This window comes from Sinocyclocheilus rhinocerous, unplaced genomic scaffold (assembly GCF_001515625.1).
Source record: "Sinocyclocheilus rhinocerous isolate Xijiao unplaced genomic scaffold, SAMN03320098_v1.1 scaffold3086, whole genome shotgun sequence".
Lineage (NCBI taxonomy): Eukaryota > Metazoa > Chordata > Actinopteri > Cypriniformes > Cyprinidae > Sinocyclocheilus > Sinocyclocheilus rhinocerous.
This window is the reverse complement of record NW_015628507.1, coordinates 184,883-200,359: the sequence shown is the minus strand read 5'-3', so window position 1 is coordinate 200,359 and position 15,477 is coordinate 184,883. Positions and strand designations below refer to the sequence as shown.

Genomic DNA, 15,477 nt, shown 5'->3' with positions numbered 1-15,477 from the left:
TCGTAGCTTCGTAAAATTACGGTTGAACCACTGATGTCACATGGATTATTTTAATGATCTCCTTGATCGTGTAAGGATCCTTGCAGTCTATGGGAGGGTCAGAGAGCTCTCGGATTTCATCAAAAATATCTTAATTCGTGTTCCGAAGATGAACAAAGGTCTTACGGGTTTGGAACGACATGAGGGTGAGTAATTAATGACAGAATTTTCATTTTTGGGTGAACTATTCCTTTAAGATGTCAGATTAAATATTGAAATCATGTAGTCAGTCCAAATTAGCTTTAAACAAAAAAAGCGTGTATGTGAGAGTACAGTAAGTGTGCTTATTTACAGTATGAATAAGAAAAAGACAAAGAGAGTAAAAGAGATTAGCCGTCACGCGTTTTGAATTCCACCGTAGGCTGTTTCACTCTTTTGTGTCGCAGCTCTCTGGAGCTTCTGCTCATCTTTATGTTTTTAATTAAGTCAACATTTTCTATTTAAACTGTTTCACTGCTTCATTCTCATAGGAATCATTGTCATATAGATTTAAATAGAACACTGCTAATTGTTTTCCAGTGTAGATTAACTCAGAGCGCAAGAGTGGGCGGGGCTTATGCTCACCTGTCATATTGATTGACACATTCATTGTGAATGCATTAGATCAGTCCTCATCCAGCACTTATTCTGTCATATATTAAAAGGTCCGTCTGTGCTCTAATAACTCGAGCTGGTGGCAAAGTGCCGGCATCTGATAAATCACATTTGTATCTCGTCGCTCGCTCCGACTGCCTGCAGAGAATTGATTAGTGGACGACAGGCTCTGTTTTTTATTGTATAAGTTTATCCACTTCAGTCTGTGTGCATTGAATTTATTTAATACACGAGTTTCACAATTTGAGTTGAATTACTGAAATAAATGAACTTTTCCATGACATTCTAATTTATTGCGATGCACCTGTATGTTTATAATAAGACTGTAATATTTAAAGTGCACTTAAATACTTTAGTATACTTTTATAAATTAAAACGTGGGCCAATTTAGTCCCAAGAAGTACTGCAATAGATAATTTACAACTAGTACATTGATATAACTATACTTACTACAAAGTATACTTGCAAAATATATACAAACTTTCCTTAATAAAACAAACTTGAAGTATATTTCTTTTGTGTAAGGGATTTTAGACTATGGTGCTTGTGTGGGAGATGCAGGTTTGAGTCTGTGAGCCATATAATATTTAGCTTGTGCTAAAATACAGCCTGTGGTTTTCCAGTTGAGAAGGCAATGACCTTTGCCCTGCAGTCATAAACCTGACAGACACTGTCTGAACCTCCTTGTTAAATGTCAATGAAGGTCATTACACTCAATTATTCAGGCATTTACAGTAATACTATTACTGTATAAGACTGTAAGTTTCATTGAAGACTTTGTCAATATGATTCTCAGCCAACTTAAAAGTTGTTTTTAATGATGCCATTGGAAGGTTTTCTCCTTTTTCAAACGTCCCTTATATACTGCAGTATAGAGGTATAGTGTGAACTCTTCCCTGCACGACTTCCTCCAGAGTGTCTGTTAATGAAGCAGGTGGGCTGCAGAATCCCTCTGTTTAGCTTTCGTCTCAGAGACACTGTTGAGGACGTAATTGAGCGAGGGTCCCATGGTTCGTACAGTTCATTGACATTCTAGTGTTGTTGAACTGCTTAATCAGGCACAAATGCAAAATGCAAGCTGTCAGAACTCCAGACAGATCTCTTACGATGCTTTTACGATGCCTCCATCACGGCTCATGTGATGTCAATGTATAATAGCCACGTAACGATGTGAGCAGTAACAAAATGTATTTAAGTTTATTCTATCTTTTAAAGGGATAATTTACACAAGATAAAGGTTCATCATTTTTACTCATATGGGTTTCTTTCTTCTGTGGAACACAAAAGTACTTCATAAAATTACTCTATCTATCTATCTATCTATCTATCTATCTATCTGTTTGTTTGTCATCCCTCAAGATTTCACCAATCCATCAGTTCCATTTGCTCTGCAGCTTCAGTCTTTTTAAACGCAATAAATGACGTGATGTGACTCACTATCCTGGTTCACTGTCATTAGCGTCAGAACATCTGATAAATCAGAAGAGGGCAGAAAAAGTCAGTAAACCTATGGGAAGTCACTTGATGTGTGACTAGCAGAAGGTTCCTCTGAGAGCAGAATACCAGCTGTCTCTCTCCACGCTATCAGTCCATGTGTCTGAGTCACAGATGAACGTGCCGTCAGACGCTTTGAGCTGCTGTAATGATGTCGTGTTCAGATGAAAGAGGTCTGACTCCTACAGAGGTTTGTGTGCTGCAACAATGAGATCCGGCGTTCAGTAGCACATCTGCTTGACGGCCTCAGAGTCTGGAAAATGTTCAGCCCATTTAGAACTGCAATGTTGCATCTTTTCCATTCAATAGCCCTGTTTTGCACACTGTCATCTGCACACAATGGCAGGGGTCATTTGGATTCTTTCTACCTTCCAGATGGGATGTTTCATAATCGAATCCTTATTTTTCTCTGTTCTGTTCATTTACGGTGTCCTTGGCGAAGTGCCCAGGTATGAATGCTGTGAAACAGAAAAATGTGCTTGAATTGTGTAACTGTAGGTAATTGATTGTTTAAGCCACTATTAATCATAGTTCAGAAGCTCCACTGGTTTCTCAATGTTCTGTGAAGCCTTTTGTGAACAACTTTTCTGTTAAACCAGAGTGCAACTGTTTATTAGAAGTGTTTATTTGCACTTCTACTTCTAAAGAGCACAAGGTATTTTTTATGCTGTATTGGACTTTTCTAATAAAATGTGTTTGCCACTAGATGTAATATGCTTTTGCAGATATTGGATGAATACAAGTGTGGATAAAACTTTAAGTTTTGTCCAAATAAAGTTTGGTTTCAGAATACCCATAAACACTTTTCTTGAACAAAACAACAAAGGTTTGTTGTAATTCTTCACCAGTGAACATGAAATCAATCTTTTGTAATGGTCACTCTGTTTTCTGTTGATGATTGATTGTTCATTTCTTCTCTTCTAGTGGTTTGGGGATCTAGTCACACCAGTTTGGTGGGAGGACGTTTGGTTGAAGGAGGGATTTGCGCATTACTTCGAGTACATCGGGGCTGATTTCCTCTTTCCAAAGTGGAACATGGTGAGTTTCGGTTGTTGTTATTGTTTTTTATTGATCAGAAGCAATCACTGTTATATTCATTTATTTTTTTCTTAAATGTATCCTTTATAACTTGGATGGAATGGGAAAAAAAGATTCTGCTTCCTGTGACATGTGACACAAAAGATTTATATCATAATGTACACATAGTCAAGCTATACAGTGAAAGGTATATGGTTTTCAGGCTGTTTAGATGTCTGAATCTCTTAAACCAAGAGCAAATCTTTAATGCTTTTCACACACATGAGATCTTAAGCATTTCTTCTACTACCAAGATTCCACTGAGCAGAAAACAACAATCCTTTCACAGTGCATTTGAGTTAATAAAATCTATACTTTGTTCAGTTTCGGCTGCAAAATGTTGATAACACCCTGACATTGATTTAAATTTGGTTCTGGTTTCTGTGGTTCTAATTAAAATAAATACATAAAAATGCTTTTTAATTATATGTAGAGTGTTCTCAAATTTTCAAACTGAAAATTAGCTGAAATGACAATGTTTTACAATGTCAGGTAATGACAAGTGTGCATTTGATCTCACTGACAGTAGTGAATTAGCATGCCAGATAGGGGCATTCATGGACTGGTTCATTATGAACTTGTAAAAGAACAAATTGTCTTAATGGTTATTATGAGCACAGTTTGAGTCTGACTTCATGTGCACAAAGAATCATATGTTGAGCTCTGTTATCAATAGCTTCTATTTCAGTCCTGTTTCATTGCCAGAGCAGCCGGTGCTTATGCTGTCTTATTTTTTTGTGTTGTAATGACACTTTAGTCTACAAGTAGTTGTCTCTAGATTAATTATCAAAGAAGAGCTGTGAAATAATAGCGCCAGATTGATGAGTTTCTACTCATAATGCATTCTGACAGGTTTGAATACTTTGCTAGTGACAAAATGTGCAAAATTTATTCAGTGAGAAAAGACAAACTACATTAGTATTGCCACACCTATGTGATAGTCTGAATTAAAACTGCTAATTTACTGCAGAGCTGGAATTTGTGCTAAAGCTGCCATTGAAAAAAACTTTAATTTAAGACCAGCACACTGAGACTAGAGCACAACATCTAAACCCCTATAAATAAAGTGCAATGTAAAAGTCACATAGTCTAATGAGTCATCCACATCCATTTTCTACATCCAGATGGGTTCATGTTCGGAGAAAGACAAAGCATGACTTCAATTTACAATGCTCTGTCATCTCACAGGAGCCACAGGTTCAGTGATTCTCTGAGACCAGGTGTGTCCAATCCAATGATATTCCTGTTGGATAATAAACAAATCCAGGAGTGTTTGGTAACATCAGGAGTAAGTCAAACACCTTCCATAGCTTCTCCAGTCACTATATCTGAACATAATTAATCTTTCATTGGAATTTTTGGAATACAGAGTCACGGCGAGAACAGGACTTCTACATTCTTCCCCTAAAAATCTTCCCACAGTTCCCACATATCCCACAGTTACCATCCTGCAGTTCTTCTGAAGCTGTTTCTCTTTATTAGGATCTGGATATAAGTATATGTTAAATGTGCTGATGAATGCCAATGTAATTATTGCAGCAGAACATACACCATGATGCTACACACAACACATTTTCTTGTTTGTTAACTGCTCAAATTCTACATATCACTGACATTTCTTAATAAAATCCACTTTCAGGTTTGTTAAAGAGCATAATGCTATTCCAGTCCAGCTTTAGTGGCCTGTAATGCAGCTATTGTGATGCAGTTGAGGCTTCACTCGTACATAAAATAAGTACACAAGTCATCAGCACAACAAAATGCAACCCATTTTACCAATGTTTATGACACTGAGGGCTTCCAATGTTTATGACACTTTGCTATGAATTAGCAGTCATGCTGATTAAATCTGTTTGGATCTTCTGCACAATTATGAGCCACATCATTTTTATCATGAGCTAGTGTGAAGATTGTTGTGGGTTGTTGGTCATGACAGACCCGATGAGTCTTAGACTCATGCCAGTGTATGATAAGTTCAAGTGCTAAAAGCAGTCTGAAGCACTAAATTGCTATTATTTATTTATTTCTCTAATTTTGAATAAGATAAATGTCAATATAGTACCCTCGTTTGATATTTGTGTACTTTAAGCTCATACATTCACATTCATATAATGACCTTCCCATCCGTCTGTCCCAGTATTTTATACCTCTCTGCTCCAAGCCACCTTGGTTACGGGGCACCAGCCAAGCAGAGAGACCATTTAGGGAACGTCATTTTAGAGAGCAATTGGGTTTTGATGGAAACACTTCAGTACGCTGATAGGATGACTATAAGCATGTCCCTACCAAAATATGGATAAAATTGCATGTTTCAAGAGCAAGGAGTTGAAACCTGAAAACTGAACTGAAAACTGAAAACTCATAAGTGCACAGATAAATGTTGGGAATGGATTTGACGTGGACCTGTAATAGGTCATTATAGGTTCCTTGACCTGCTCATAACTACTGGACTGTTGGTTTTCCTCCACTTTCTCACATCCATCATGTTAGAGATGCTTTGAGAGAGGTTTGGTTACCCATAAGGCATTGCTCCAAAACCAGGCATCACTGCTGTCTCTGGCCTAAAGTGGTTGATCAGTGTGAATCTTCAGGTGCATCTACAGCAGGTGATGATGTTGAGACGCTAATAAGCAGGATCTAAATGGAGTATCATTGGATGTAAACACCTTTTTGAGAGCACATATGGGCCAGATGGAAGCTCTTCTCATTGCACTCATTTTATAGTGCACATTACGTGACTTGCATCAAATCAGCTCTACATCACCAGCTGTTCTATTTTTTTCTCATTCTGTCTGTTTCTCTTTGTATTCACATTCACCATAATGTTGTACATTTACTTGAAGGCCTCATTTGCTATTGATTACGTGTATATATGCACATTAACCTTTAAAGTCGGTATGAAACGGAAGTTGCAATTGTCTTTTCTTCTCTACTGTGACATATATCCGAGTGGACGGATAAATTATTTATAATAAACACTACAGTATTCCATTAAAAAAATAAGAATTTTCAATTTTGATTTCATGGTGACTTTAAGGCTCATATTAGTCTGGATAATAAAGTAACTGCCCATCAGAAAATAAGACGGATACTAAGACAGCTGTCACACAGTGTTATCTTCCAGAAGACAACTTAAGTGATGATATAAATAGCTTGAGAAATTAGCACACTGATTTCTGTAGAAGTCTCCATTTTCTCCAAGGTCTTCACTCTGAAGTTAAATATGAGGGATAAATTATTGCAGCAGTCCATTAAGCATAACATGTTTCAGTTTTTAATGTTTCACGAATATCTAAAGGTAACTGTACCTCAGATGTAATTCTATTGTAGGAAATTTTACCCTTCATTAGCTGATGAAAAAGAAATTAACGTAATCCAGAAGACAGTTTGATCTACAAATATTGTAAAGAGCTACAGATCAATCTTAGTTCGGAACTTAGATACCTGTAAATCAGTGTTGCCAAGTCCGCGGTTTTCCCTCGGAATTGGGCTACTTTAAAACTGTTGCTGCGGGTTGTTTTTCATGTCCGTGGGTTGAAGCGACCCCAATAATGCGATATTTAGCCCCTGAAATGAGAATTTTCCTGGGGAACCCCGCCAAAAATGTGTATTTTACTCCCCGGAATGTGATTTTTAACGGGGGACCCCCTCGAAACGCGAGTGGGCTAGTTTTGGGCTAGTTTTGAGTAGCAATTTGGTGGGTTTTGTTGTGAAAACCTAGCAACCCTGCTGTAAATATTCTCTGTATGGATTTGTATGACTTTGTAATCGATCAGGGTCAGAAATGAACTTTTCCATTACGGGGCCATTTGCCCCCAGGAATTTATTTCCAGGGACATTTTTTTTTTACTTAAAGACAACTTTAATAATTATCTCTTAAATGTATATATATATATAATCTTTTTTTTGGGGGGGTTATTTTGGTTGTTTATTTTTGCTCTAAGCCCCCATTCATTTCCCAACCTGGAAGTAACCAGGATCCACTATGTTAGTAGAAAATGTCTTATTGTATTGACATAAAATTATGAATGATTCTGATGAACGTGTTTTTTGATTCATTTCCGTTCAAATCCCTTGATTAAAATATCCTGCTCTCTTGGATTAATGTCTTCAACGGGATTCTTAATCAAGCTGCCAAAAGCTTTAATGGGCAAGAATTATTCATAATGATGGAGAATAAAGGTGTAATAAAACATGCACAGTGTCAAAGCCAGACGTGTTTATAGCAGCTGATAGTGTGCTGGCCCACCAGTCACACACTTTTAATAAATACATAGATGAGAAAATAATAAAATCATAAAACCTTAATTTAGTGTTGTTTTGAATTTGACAACTAAGTGCAGAGATTTCGCCAGAGAGCCCATTGTGAAGATGTTCTGGATATGAACCTGCAGTGTAATGCTTTCATATATAATTCATGTGATTCATATTTCATCAATTTTCATGTACGGTAACCGGCAAACCGCCACTTTCAAATGAGTAGCAGGAAAACAGTGTCACTGCAGAAGCACAATTTACTGAAATGTATAAGAGTTTGTGGTATTACATTCATGATGTGTTTATATTATTTTTTAACATCTTCTGAAAATAGAAGTTGTTCAACAAAACTGGAGCAATAATTTATTAATATATTTAAATATTTAATGAACATTACATATCTGTGATTATTCTGTGTATATTTACATTATATACAAAGGTTATTCGAAAGAAAAATAGTACCATGGTAATTTTTTATTATTAGTTATCTGCCTCCTAGTGGTTTATTTTCTGATTCTATTATTTAAAAAAAGTTAAAAATCAGTTTAGACTTCCTTAAAATAGGGAACAAGCTGGTATCAGAGTAACATCTTCCTCATGTGCTCCAGAACGACTTATTGTATTTGAGATCGTGACTCTCTGCTGATTCACAGACACAGTGAATGATGAGGGTCTTTTTCATCTGACCCAAAACTTCTACCTGTCTTTATAGTGAATCCTACGGGGACACATTTGATCAGAGCCCAGAGACAGTGAGACCCTCCACACAAATCACACACACACACAGACACACACTGAGTGTTAGCAGCAGTGTTTCTCTCATGAGTGAGTCGTGTCGGCTCTCGTGTGTCGGCAGTGAATGTTCATCATATCAGTGGATTGTGAGAAGCTGCTGCAGATATAAAGGCTTCAGTCATGAGAAATATGAGCTGGATTTTCCTATAACCACTTTCTAATTTCATTTATAGAGTGATTTTTACTTATGAAAATAAAACAGAAGCTTTTATGGGACACTTTTATGTGTTTGATACTGTAAAACAGAATAAAGTCTCTGTCTGTCTGTCATCCACAGGAGAAACAGAGGTTTCTGACTGATGTTCTTCATGAGGTGATGTTACTGGACGGTTTGGCCAGTTCTCATCCCATCTCTCAGGAAGTGTTTGAAGCCACAGACATCGACAGAGTGTTTGACTGGATCGCGTATAAGAAGGCAAGAGAATCTCTCATCAGCTCCTACAGGCTTCAGCTGCATGATGGAAATTATTATAAACCTTTAATATCGAGCTGAGCTGAATGAACTGGTTTATACTCAAAGCTGAACATTGATAAAGTTCAATGTAATCCCACATTCAGTTCTATTTTCTATAAACAGCCAGCAGAAGAGAAACAATGACTTTGTAAAACAGCAGTATTGTCGGTGTAAATCAGACAGTTATTTATGTCAGGACTTCACCGTTGAACATAATCTTTTATTAAGTCCAGTAAACACCTCCATTTGCTCGTTATTTTTCTCCCAGCTAAAGACTTCTCAGTATATCTTTGTGAATTGTAAATGGAGTCGTGTTGTTATAATCCTCTTCACATACACAAGAAAAACAGTTTAATTAAAAGCTTGTTTTTAATAAGTCGAGAACAGAAACTGTTACACAGAGAGATTGTGAGGTTTTGTGTCCTCTGGGGACTTCAGCTGCACAATAAACATTTCATCTCAGACCAGATGACATCTAATTACCTCTTTCTTACTATCAGAGTTCAAACACAGATAAAATCTTCCATCCAATGAAGATTTGAGTTTCTGCTTCAGCTCTCCCTCCAGCTGTCAATCAATGCACAGCTGGATTCTGATTGGTTCTTGCTGTTCCTCAAGCCCCTCCCCCTGTTTCTCTACAGGCTCTGTGGTGTTATGAACTCTGTCAGTCAAACTGCAGTGATCCTGACACCCAGCCGTCCCTCATCACTTCCTCCTCACACTCTAAGGACTCTGATATCCCACAACACATTCCATGAGTCCTCAGCGCTAACAGGAAGTGACACTCATCACACAGACTGTAGAGGATGGGATGTGGGGAGATAGGAATTAGATGCTGTCAAATGAGCATGTCAAAGTCACTCAAAGTCAAAAAGATACAAATTTATGAAACTGCAGAAATCAGCAGGACGAGTGTCATGGAGTTCTTGTTTAGATGAACCTTGAATACTTGAAAAAGAAGAACTGCTAGAAAAAAGCAGGGTCATAATTAAATTAACTGAATTTTTATTAAATATTGTTAAACAGTTTCTGCTGTGTACAAGCATTTTCATTTTAATTTCATTTAATTTAATTTAATTTAATTTAATTTAATTTTAAAAAATGCAAATGAATATTACAACAGTCGTTCATAACCACAAATTCAAAAGAAGTCCCGCCACTAGAATTATGATTTTGTCAACTGTCCAGTTAAAATTACACATAATTATGTACGGACAAATTAATATAAACACTTTTAAAAACACAAGCTTCACATTTTTTTATTTTAAACCCTTCAGAATGTCATGCCACATTGACTTCCATTGTAGGTAGATTACTGTACTTTCATACAATGCATATTTTGCGAATAAATTCATGTATAGAGCAGGTGTAAATGAGGAGCTTTTACTGAATGTGTGTGTTTCTGTTGTGTCTGCAGGGAGCCGCTCTGATCCGAATGCTGGCTAACGTCATGGGACAGCCGCTATTCCAGAGAGGCCTCAATGTAAGCCAATCGTTTTCTTTCATCTTCTCTCTTTGTGGACACAGATGATTTCACATGTATGTATTTTACTCCTAATGTGTTATGAATATGTTTATAAGGCTCTCTATATGAATTATACATTCTGCATAAATGCAGCTTTAAGAGGATTGTGGCATAATACCTAATGTAGCGTCTGGACCAATCAGACACACCATTTTTCATTTGATTTAACAAATCAATTATTCATTAGATTAACAAACGTTAGGTCAAGTAAATATCTACAGCGGATCTAAATATTTATAATTAATTATAACTAGTTATGATTAAGTATTCATATTTCCTTATGAGCTGATTCGCTACACTAAAATACTTCTCAATTTATTTTTTTCAAACACTCAATCCTTGTTAAATCCTGTGAATGTGAGCTGAATGTGTTACAAATGAATCTCACCATTTAACACTTGAATATCTCAGTGAATGTTCAAGTCCCCTCAGGTTGCTCTGAGTGTCTCGTATGTTTGGGAGATTGTGCAGCCGCGTCGGTTTACATGTGTTTCTTATCTTTAGAGCTGCAACAGCTTGTTGTTGTTGTTGTGTCACGTGCTGCCATCACGCTTGAGGTGAAAGCAGCACAATCAGACAAGTGATTAAACGTGTTCGTGTCAGAAATTAATTTCATATCTGAAACTTTTACAATCATAAGTTTCAGAATCATTCTCTGTGTTAAACCGGTTTACAGTAATGGTGATAACACATCCGCTGCATTAAAACACATGTACTGTATCTGATATTGTGTAGACGGCTTGTATTTTGCAGTTTGTCTATAGTCACATGGTCATTTGCTCCAGCTGAAGTGTTTTAAGTTCTCTGAAGCTCTTTCTGTGTCCGTCTAGCAGTCAGAGCTCCTCTGGAGTGAGCAGCAGATCTCGTGATGCATTATTAGAGAGTATTAATGGTTTTTTGGACACCATATGGCTGCTACATGAAACTACATCCTGTAATGTGGTTAAAGGATCTGGGCCGTGAACAAACAGGTTTGAATCCAGTGAGAGTCAATCTGTAAATGAATAAATGTAAATGTGTTAAAGGTACAAATCCCTCCTCCTTTAATGTGTGAGTTCACACAGATTCAGAGGTACAGATTCCTCACCTTCACATAAATCACTTTTCTAAACATCCCTAACTTCTCATTTTATTTCTTTATGCCTGAGATGCTGTAAAAAATCTGACAGTTTCAGAGTTGTTTTCTGGGTTATTTTTGTTATTGTGGTTTAATGTTGCTATTAGTGTTTGGAAGCACAATCAGGTCATGTTTTCTGCAGAGCAACACATTTAATGCTTCATTTACTGATGTAACATCTGCACATACGAGCTTTATATCACAGCACAAATACATGTAAGACCAGCAGACTGATGTGTCTAATGCACATATACTGTATGTGATCCATTTATCTTGAACTAGCTACACTAACTGTAATTAGTGTGTTTGGTTTTGTGCAATATATACTATAGTATCTTTTATGCACAGTATATTTTATCTCATATGAAAATAAAATAGAACGCAATAAAACATTTTTGAATTAAAAAAAGCAGAAAGAAACATAAAATTATAAAACAATTTAATTTAACTTATTGTATTAATTAATAATTGAAAATAAAATTATTACATTTTACTGTGTTATTGTTTTCATTGCTTTTTGTTATTTATTGTTTACTTTTCAACTTTTTGTTGTATTAACTGTTTACATTATTATTATTATGTTTTCTTATATTAATCAGTTTGATCAGTTGTATTATTTATTTATTTATTTATTTATTATGTTTGTTTTTCTTTTATCTTTTTTTTTTACCTTATATTAATCCTAGTTTCTCCTTAATGCTCAATGTAGAGGCTTATGAACTCCTAAACTGCTCTAGATCTGAAAGTCTGAGTATTTAAGAGGAGAGACACAACCTCACACATCTGCCAGTGATCCAGCTCTCCTCTCTCGTCTGCTGTCTGTCTTTGTCTGTTCACCGAGGCTCATTTAATTCTCTCAGTGTCTGTTTTTTGCTCTGTGTGGCATCTCCTCGTGTCTCTGCATAATTGAAGCAGCAGACAGTCGTGAATGCTGAACAGCTCAGAAGCAGCAGACGGGCTTTAGTCTCATCCGGACCAGCATTACCCATCCCTCTCTCTCATCTTCACTGGTAAACGGTGGATGGGCTGCTGATGCAGGTGGATGAATGTCTCTTATAAAAGAACAGAGGGAGTCATAAATTAGGTCTGAATGGGTTCTAGGGCTCATAGAGCTGACTGGAGTGATGAAGCGCTCCCGTCTCATTTACACACACTGCCCATCGCTTTTAAACCACTTTCAGATGGATCATATTATGGGATGTAGGAAATATTCATTCCGGCTGGATATGTGAAATGCTTGACCTATGAATAGCAGAGGACAAGTACGCTCCTGCCCTGGAGAAATAAACTTCAGCGTGTTACAGTCCATCTTCATAATCTGGATGTGATTTTGAACTGCGGGAAGCTGCTTCCCTGGATTCGGTGCTTCATAGTCCTGTTTGTCGGCTCTCAGCGGGTCCCTGACTTGGAGAATGGCAGTCTGTGAGATTCCCCACGGATGCTGTGGGCTAATAATTCGTTCTGAACACAGATGAAATAGCCAGATACTCCTCGATTCAATTCCACAACATTCTGGAACACAGAGAAGATCCATTTTTCCCATCTTCCTCTTCTTCTCCCAGCAGCCCCTCTGGCTCGGCTGTTCCGCCTCATTATTACTGTTTTCTTTCTCTCTCTTATGGGAACTTTCAGTATCTCTGTCTGTCTCTGTCTGAGTGATTGATGGGAAGAATAGGTAAACACAGCACCTCAGCAAACAATCTACCTCCATTGCCTCAAAATTACTTTCATATGCAAGAAAATTGTAGACATATTTCTTCTTGTATTACTTTTGAGGGAACTCATTTAGTTGGATGAATAATGAATTATTTATGATCTGCTTTGACTGTTGTGGTGAAGGCTCTTGCAGAAAACTTGTGTTTTAGCTTTGGGGGGATTTACATATCGAAAGCGATCAATCTTGTGTCTGCCTTTGTATATAATTTGGCTTTGCAGAATCAGAAACCAAAACCGAATGTGGTTATAATATCTGATGAAGGAACGTTCAGGATATTATTCTGTCCTGGAGAGTGTCAGAGGAGAAACTAGCCATTGCTAATTAGAGTAAATTAATTACACACACAGCCATCCCACTGGAATCTGTTGAGTTATGAAGTGAATCTTTAGATCTGTTCGAAGCTGCCGATGTACACAGAAAAAAGTGAAATGACAATCAATAAGATGCATCTTTATTAATATTAATTAAAATATTAATTTGGCCAATAATAATAATAATAATAATAATATTAATTATATATGTTTTTTGGAGGTTAGAGTTCTGTTATCACTAGAATATCACACCACTGGAAAAGGCTCTCGGCCAATCAGATTCAATGACCAAAAAGAACTGCTGTGTGTGTGTTTGTGTGTGTGTGTATATTATATATATATCTTTTTTTTGTAGCGAATCAGCTCAAAGGGGAAATATGAATAATCAATCATAACCAGTTATGATTAATTATAAATATTTAGATCCGCTGTAAGTATTTACTTGACATCTCAGTCAATTCTAAGAACGTTACTTTTCTGTTTAAGGAAAATAACTTTCTTATTGTACAATACTACTCAGAGCATGTAGCAAAAATCTGCATGATTAGGGACTCCAGTTATGAGCAAACAACGAACAACCTCAAGTGTAATACAAGTGAGACTTTATTAACTTCGTAAACACTTCAACTAGTCTAACATACACACACACACACACACAGACACGCATACAGTTGGCATAGGAAAATGTGTTAAAGCTTAAGCAGTAAAGAGAAAAGAAATAAAGCATGAAGTTATGGTAAAATTTGATATTCAGCAGATCTACTGCCTGAAGGAAACATCAGTTACTTAGTTCAAACAAACCTTTGTAAAAGGTGCAAATGATACTTAATGTATCAAATAATAAGACAAAAGACTAACTCCCCATTTAAATGAACAAAATGGTAGCGATCGGACAGGTAGGATCTAAACCAAAGCCTGCCCTTGAATACCTGTATAGTTTTGTAATCGATCTATGAGTATGTCATGATCTATAGTGTCGAACGCAGCACTAAGATCAAGTAAAACTAGCAAATGAGATGCAGCCTTGGTCTGACGCAAGAAGCAAGTCATGTGTCTGATTCACCTCAATCATTACAATTGCATTAAATAGTTAAAATGATCAATAAAAAAAAAAAAAAAAGTCCTCAGAATTAAAATTGACTATTTTACCCAATATTTGTATGTGGTATTATTTAGTCTTATTAGAGCATCACGTTACAAAATATGTGTAAACAGTAGACAGCTGATAGGATTGTCTGTTTCCTGTCTTTCTGTAAGAGCTTTTGGTCACTAAACAGTGGTGGGTAGCAACACAGTCATTAAAATACACAATTTTAGGCCAAGCAGACTGGAAAATGTCAACACCAACATAAAATGGCTCTGAGTGGTCCCTCGCTGCCATGCAAATCCATGCAAATGAGCAGAGAAGGTATTTCATACTGCAACAATCACATTCAGTATGCAATTTCTACCTACTGAGTGAGACTGGATTGCAGGGACAGTGGTCAAATATAGAATTAAATGTCCTTACACAATCACAAAATGCAGCAATTGATCAATCAGTGTCAAGTATTCATAATGATAATAATAATACAAATTAATAGTAAGGTTTTTCTGAAGGATTTCAGTCTATTAGCATTTATTTATTTAGTTGGTAGTTTCAGAATGCTTACACCACTTTGAAATGTTTTATTTTAAGCCACAAAAAATGCATTTTAATTTTTAATTCATTAAAGTTGTAAATAATAATAATAATAATAATAATTAAAAATGAACTTTAATTCAAAAGAGAAAACATATTCATTGTGTATTTATTATATATTTAACATAAATATTATATTTAAATTTGAGTTAATCTAAAATATATATATATATATACAGTATATCACTCTTTTGCATCTGACTGACTGACTGGGACTGATATGGCAACTAGATTTATTTTTACTCCTTCTATCTTGCTTTGGCAGTCAGCAGAACACATCAGTGTCAAATTAATGACAACACACTGTGACGGCCCTATCAGAGGCGAGATTGGACCACATGGTCACTTCGCTTCAGGGCATTAACTCTGATGGAGGAGAGAGAGAGAGAGAGAGGAAGAGGAATTGATCTGGTTTA

The 15,477-nt window shown here is 36.4% G+C and overlaps 1 protein-coding gene across 1 annotated transcript in view; it reads left to right on the top strand.

Moving 5' to 3' along the window:
* The window catches only part of LOC107737851 (thyrotropin-releasing hormone-degrading ectoenzyme-like), a 55,327-nt gene that overhangs the window by 8,298 nt on the left and 31,552 nt on the right, over window positions 1–15,477 (top strand). Inside the window, exons 2-4 of the mRNA XM_016549477.1 lie at window positions 3,052–3,165; window positions 8,534–8,671; window positions 10,128–10,193. Coding sequence (XP_016404963.1) covers window positions 3,052–3,165; window positions 8,534–8,671; window positions 10,128–10,193 — 318 coding nt within the window. The remainder of the gene's footprint in view (window positions 1–3,051; window positions 3,166–8,533; window positions 8,672–10,127; window positions 10,194–15,477) is intronic.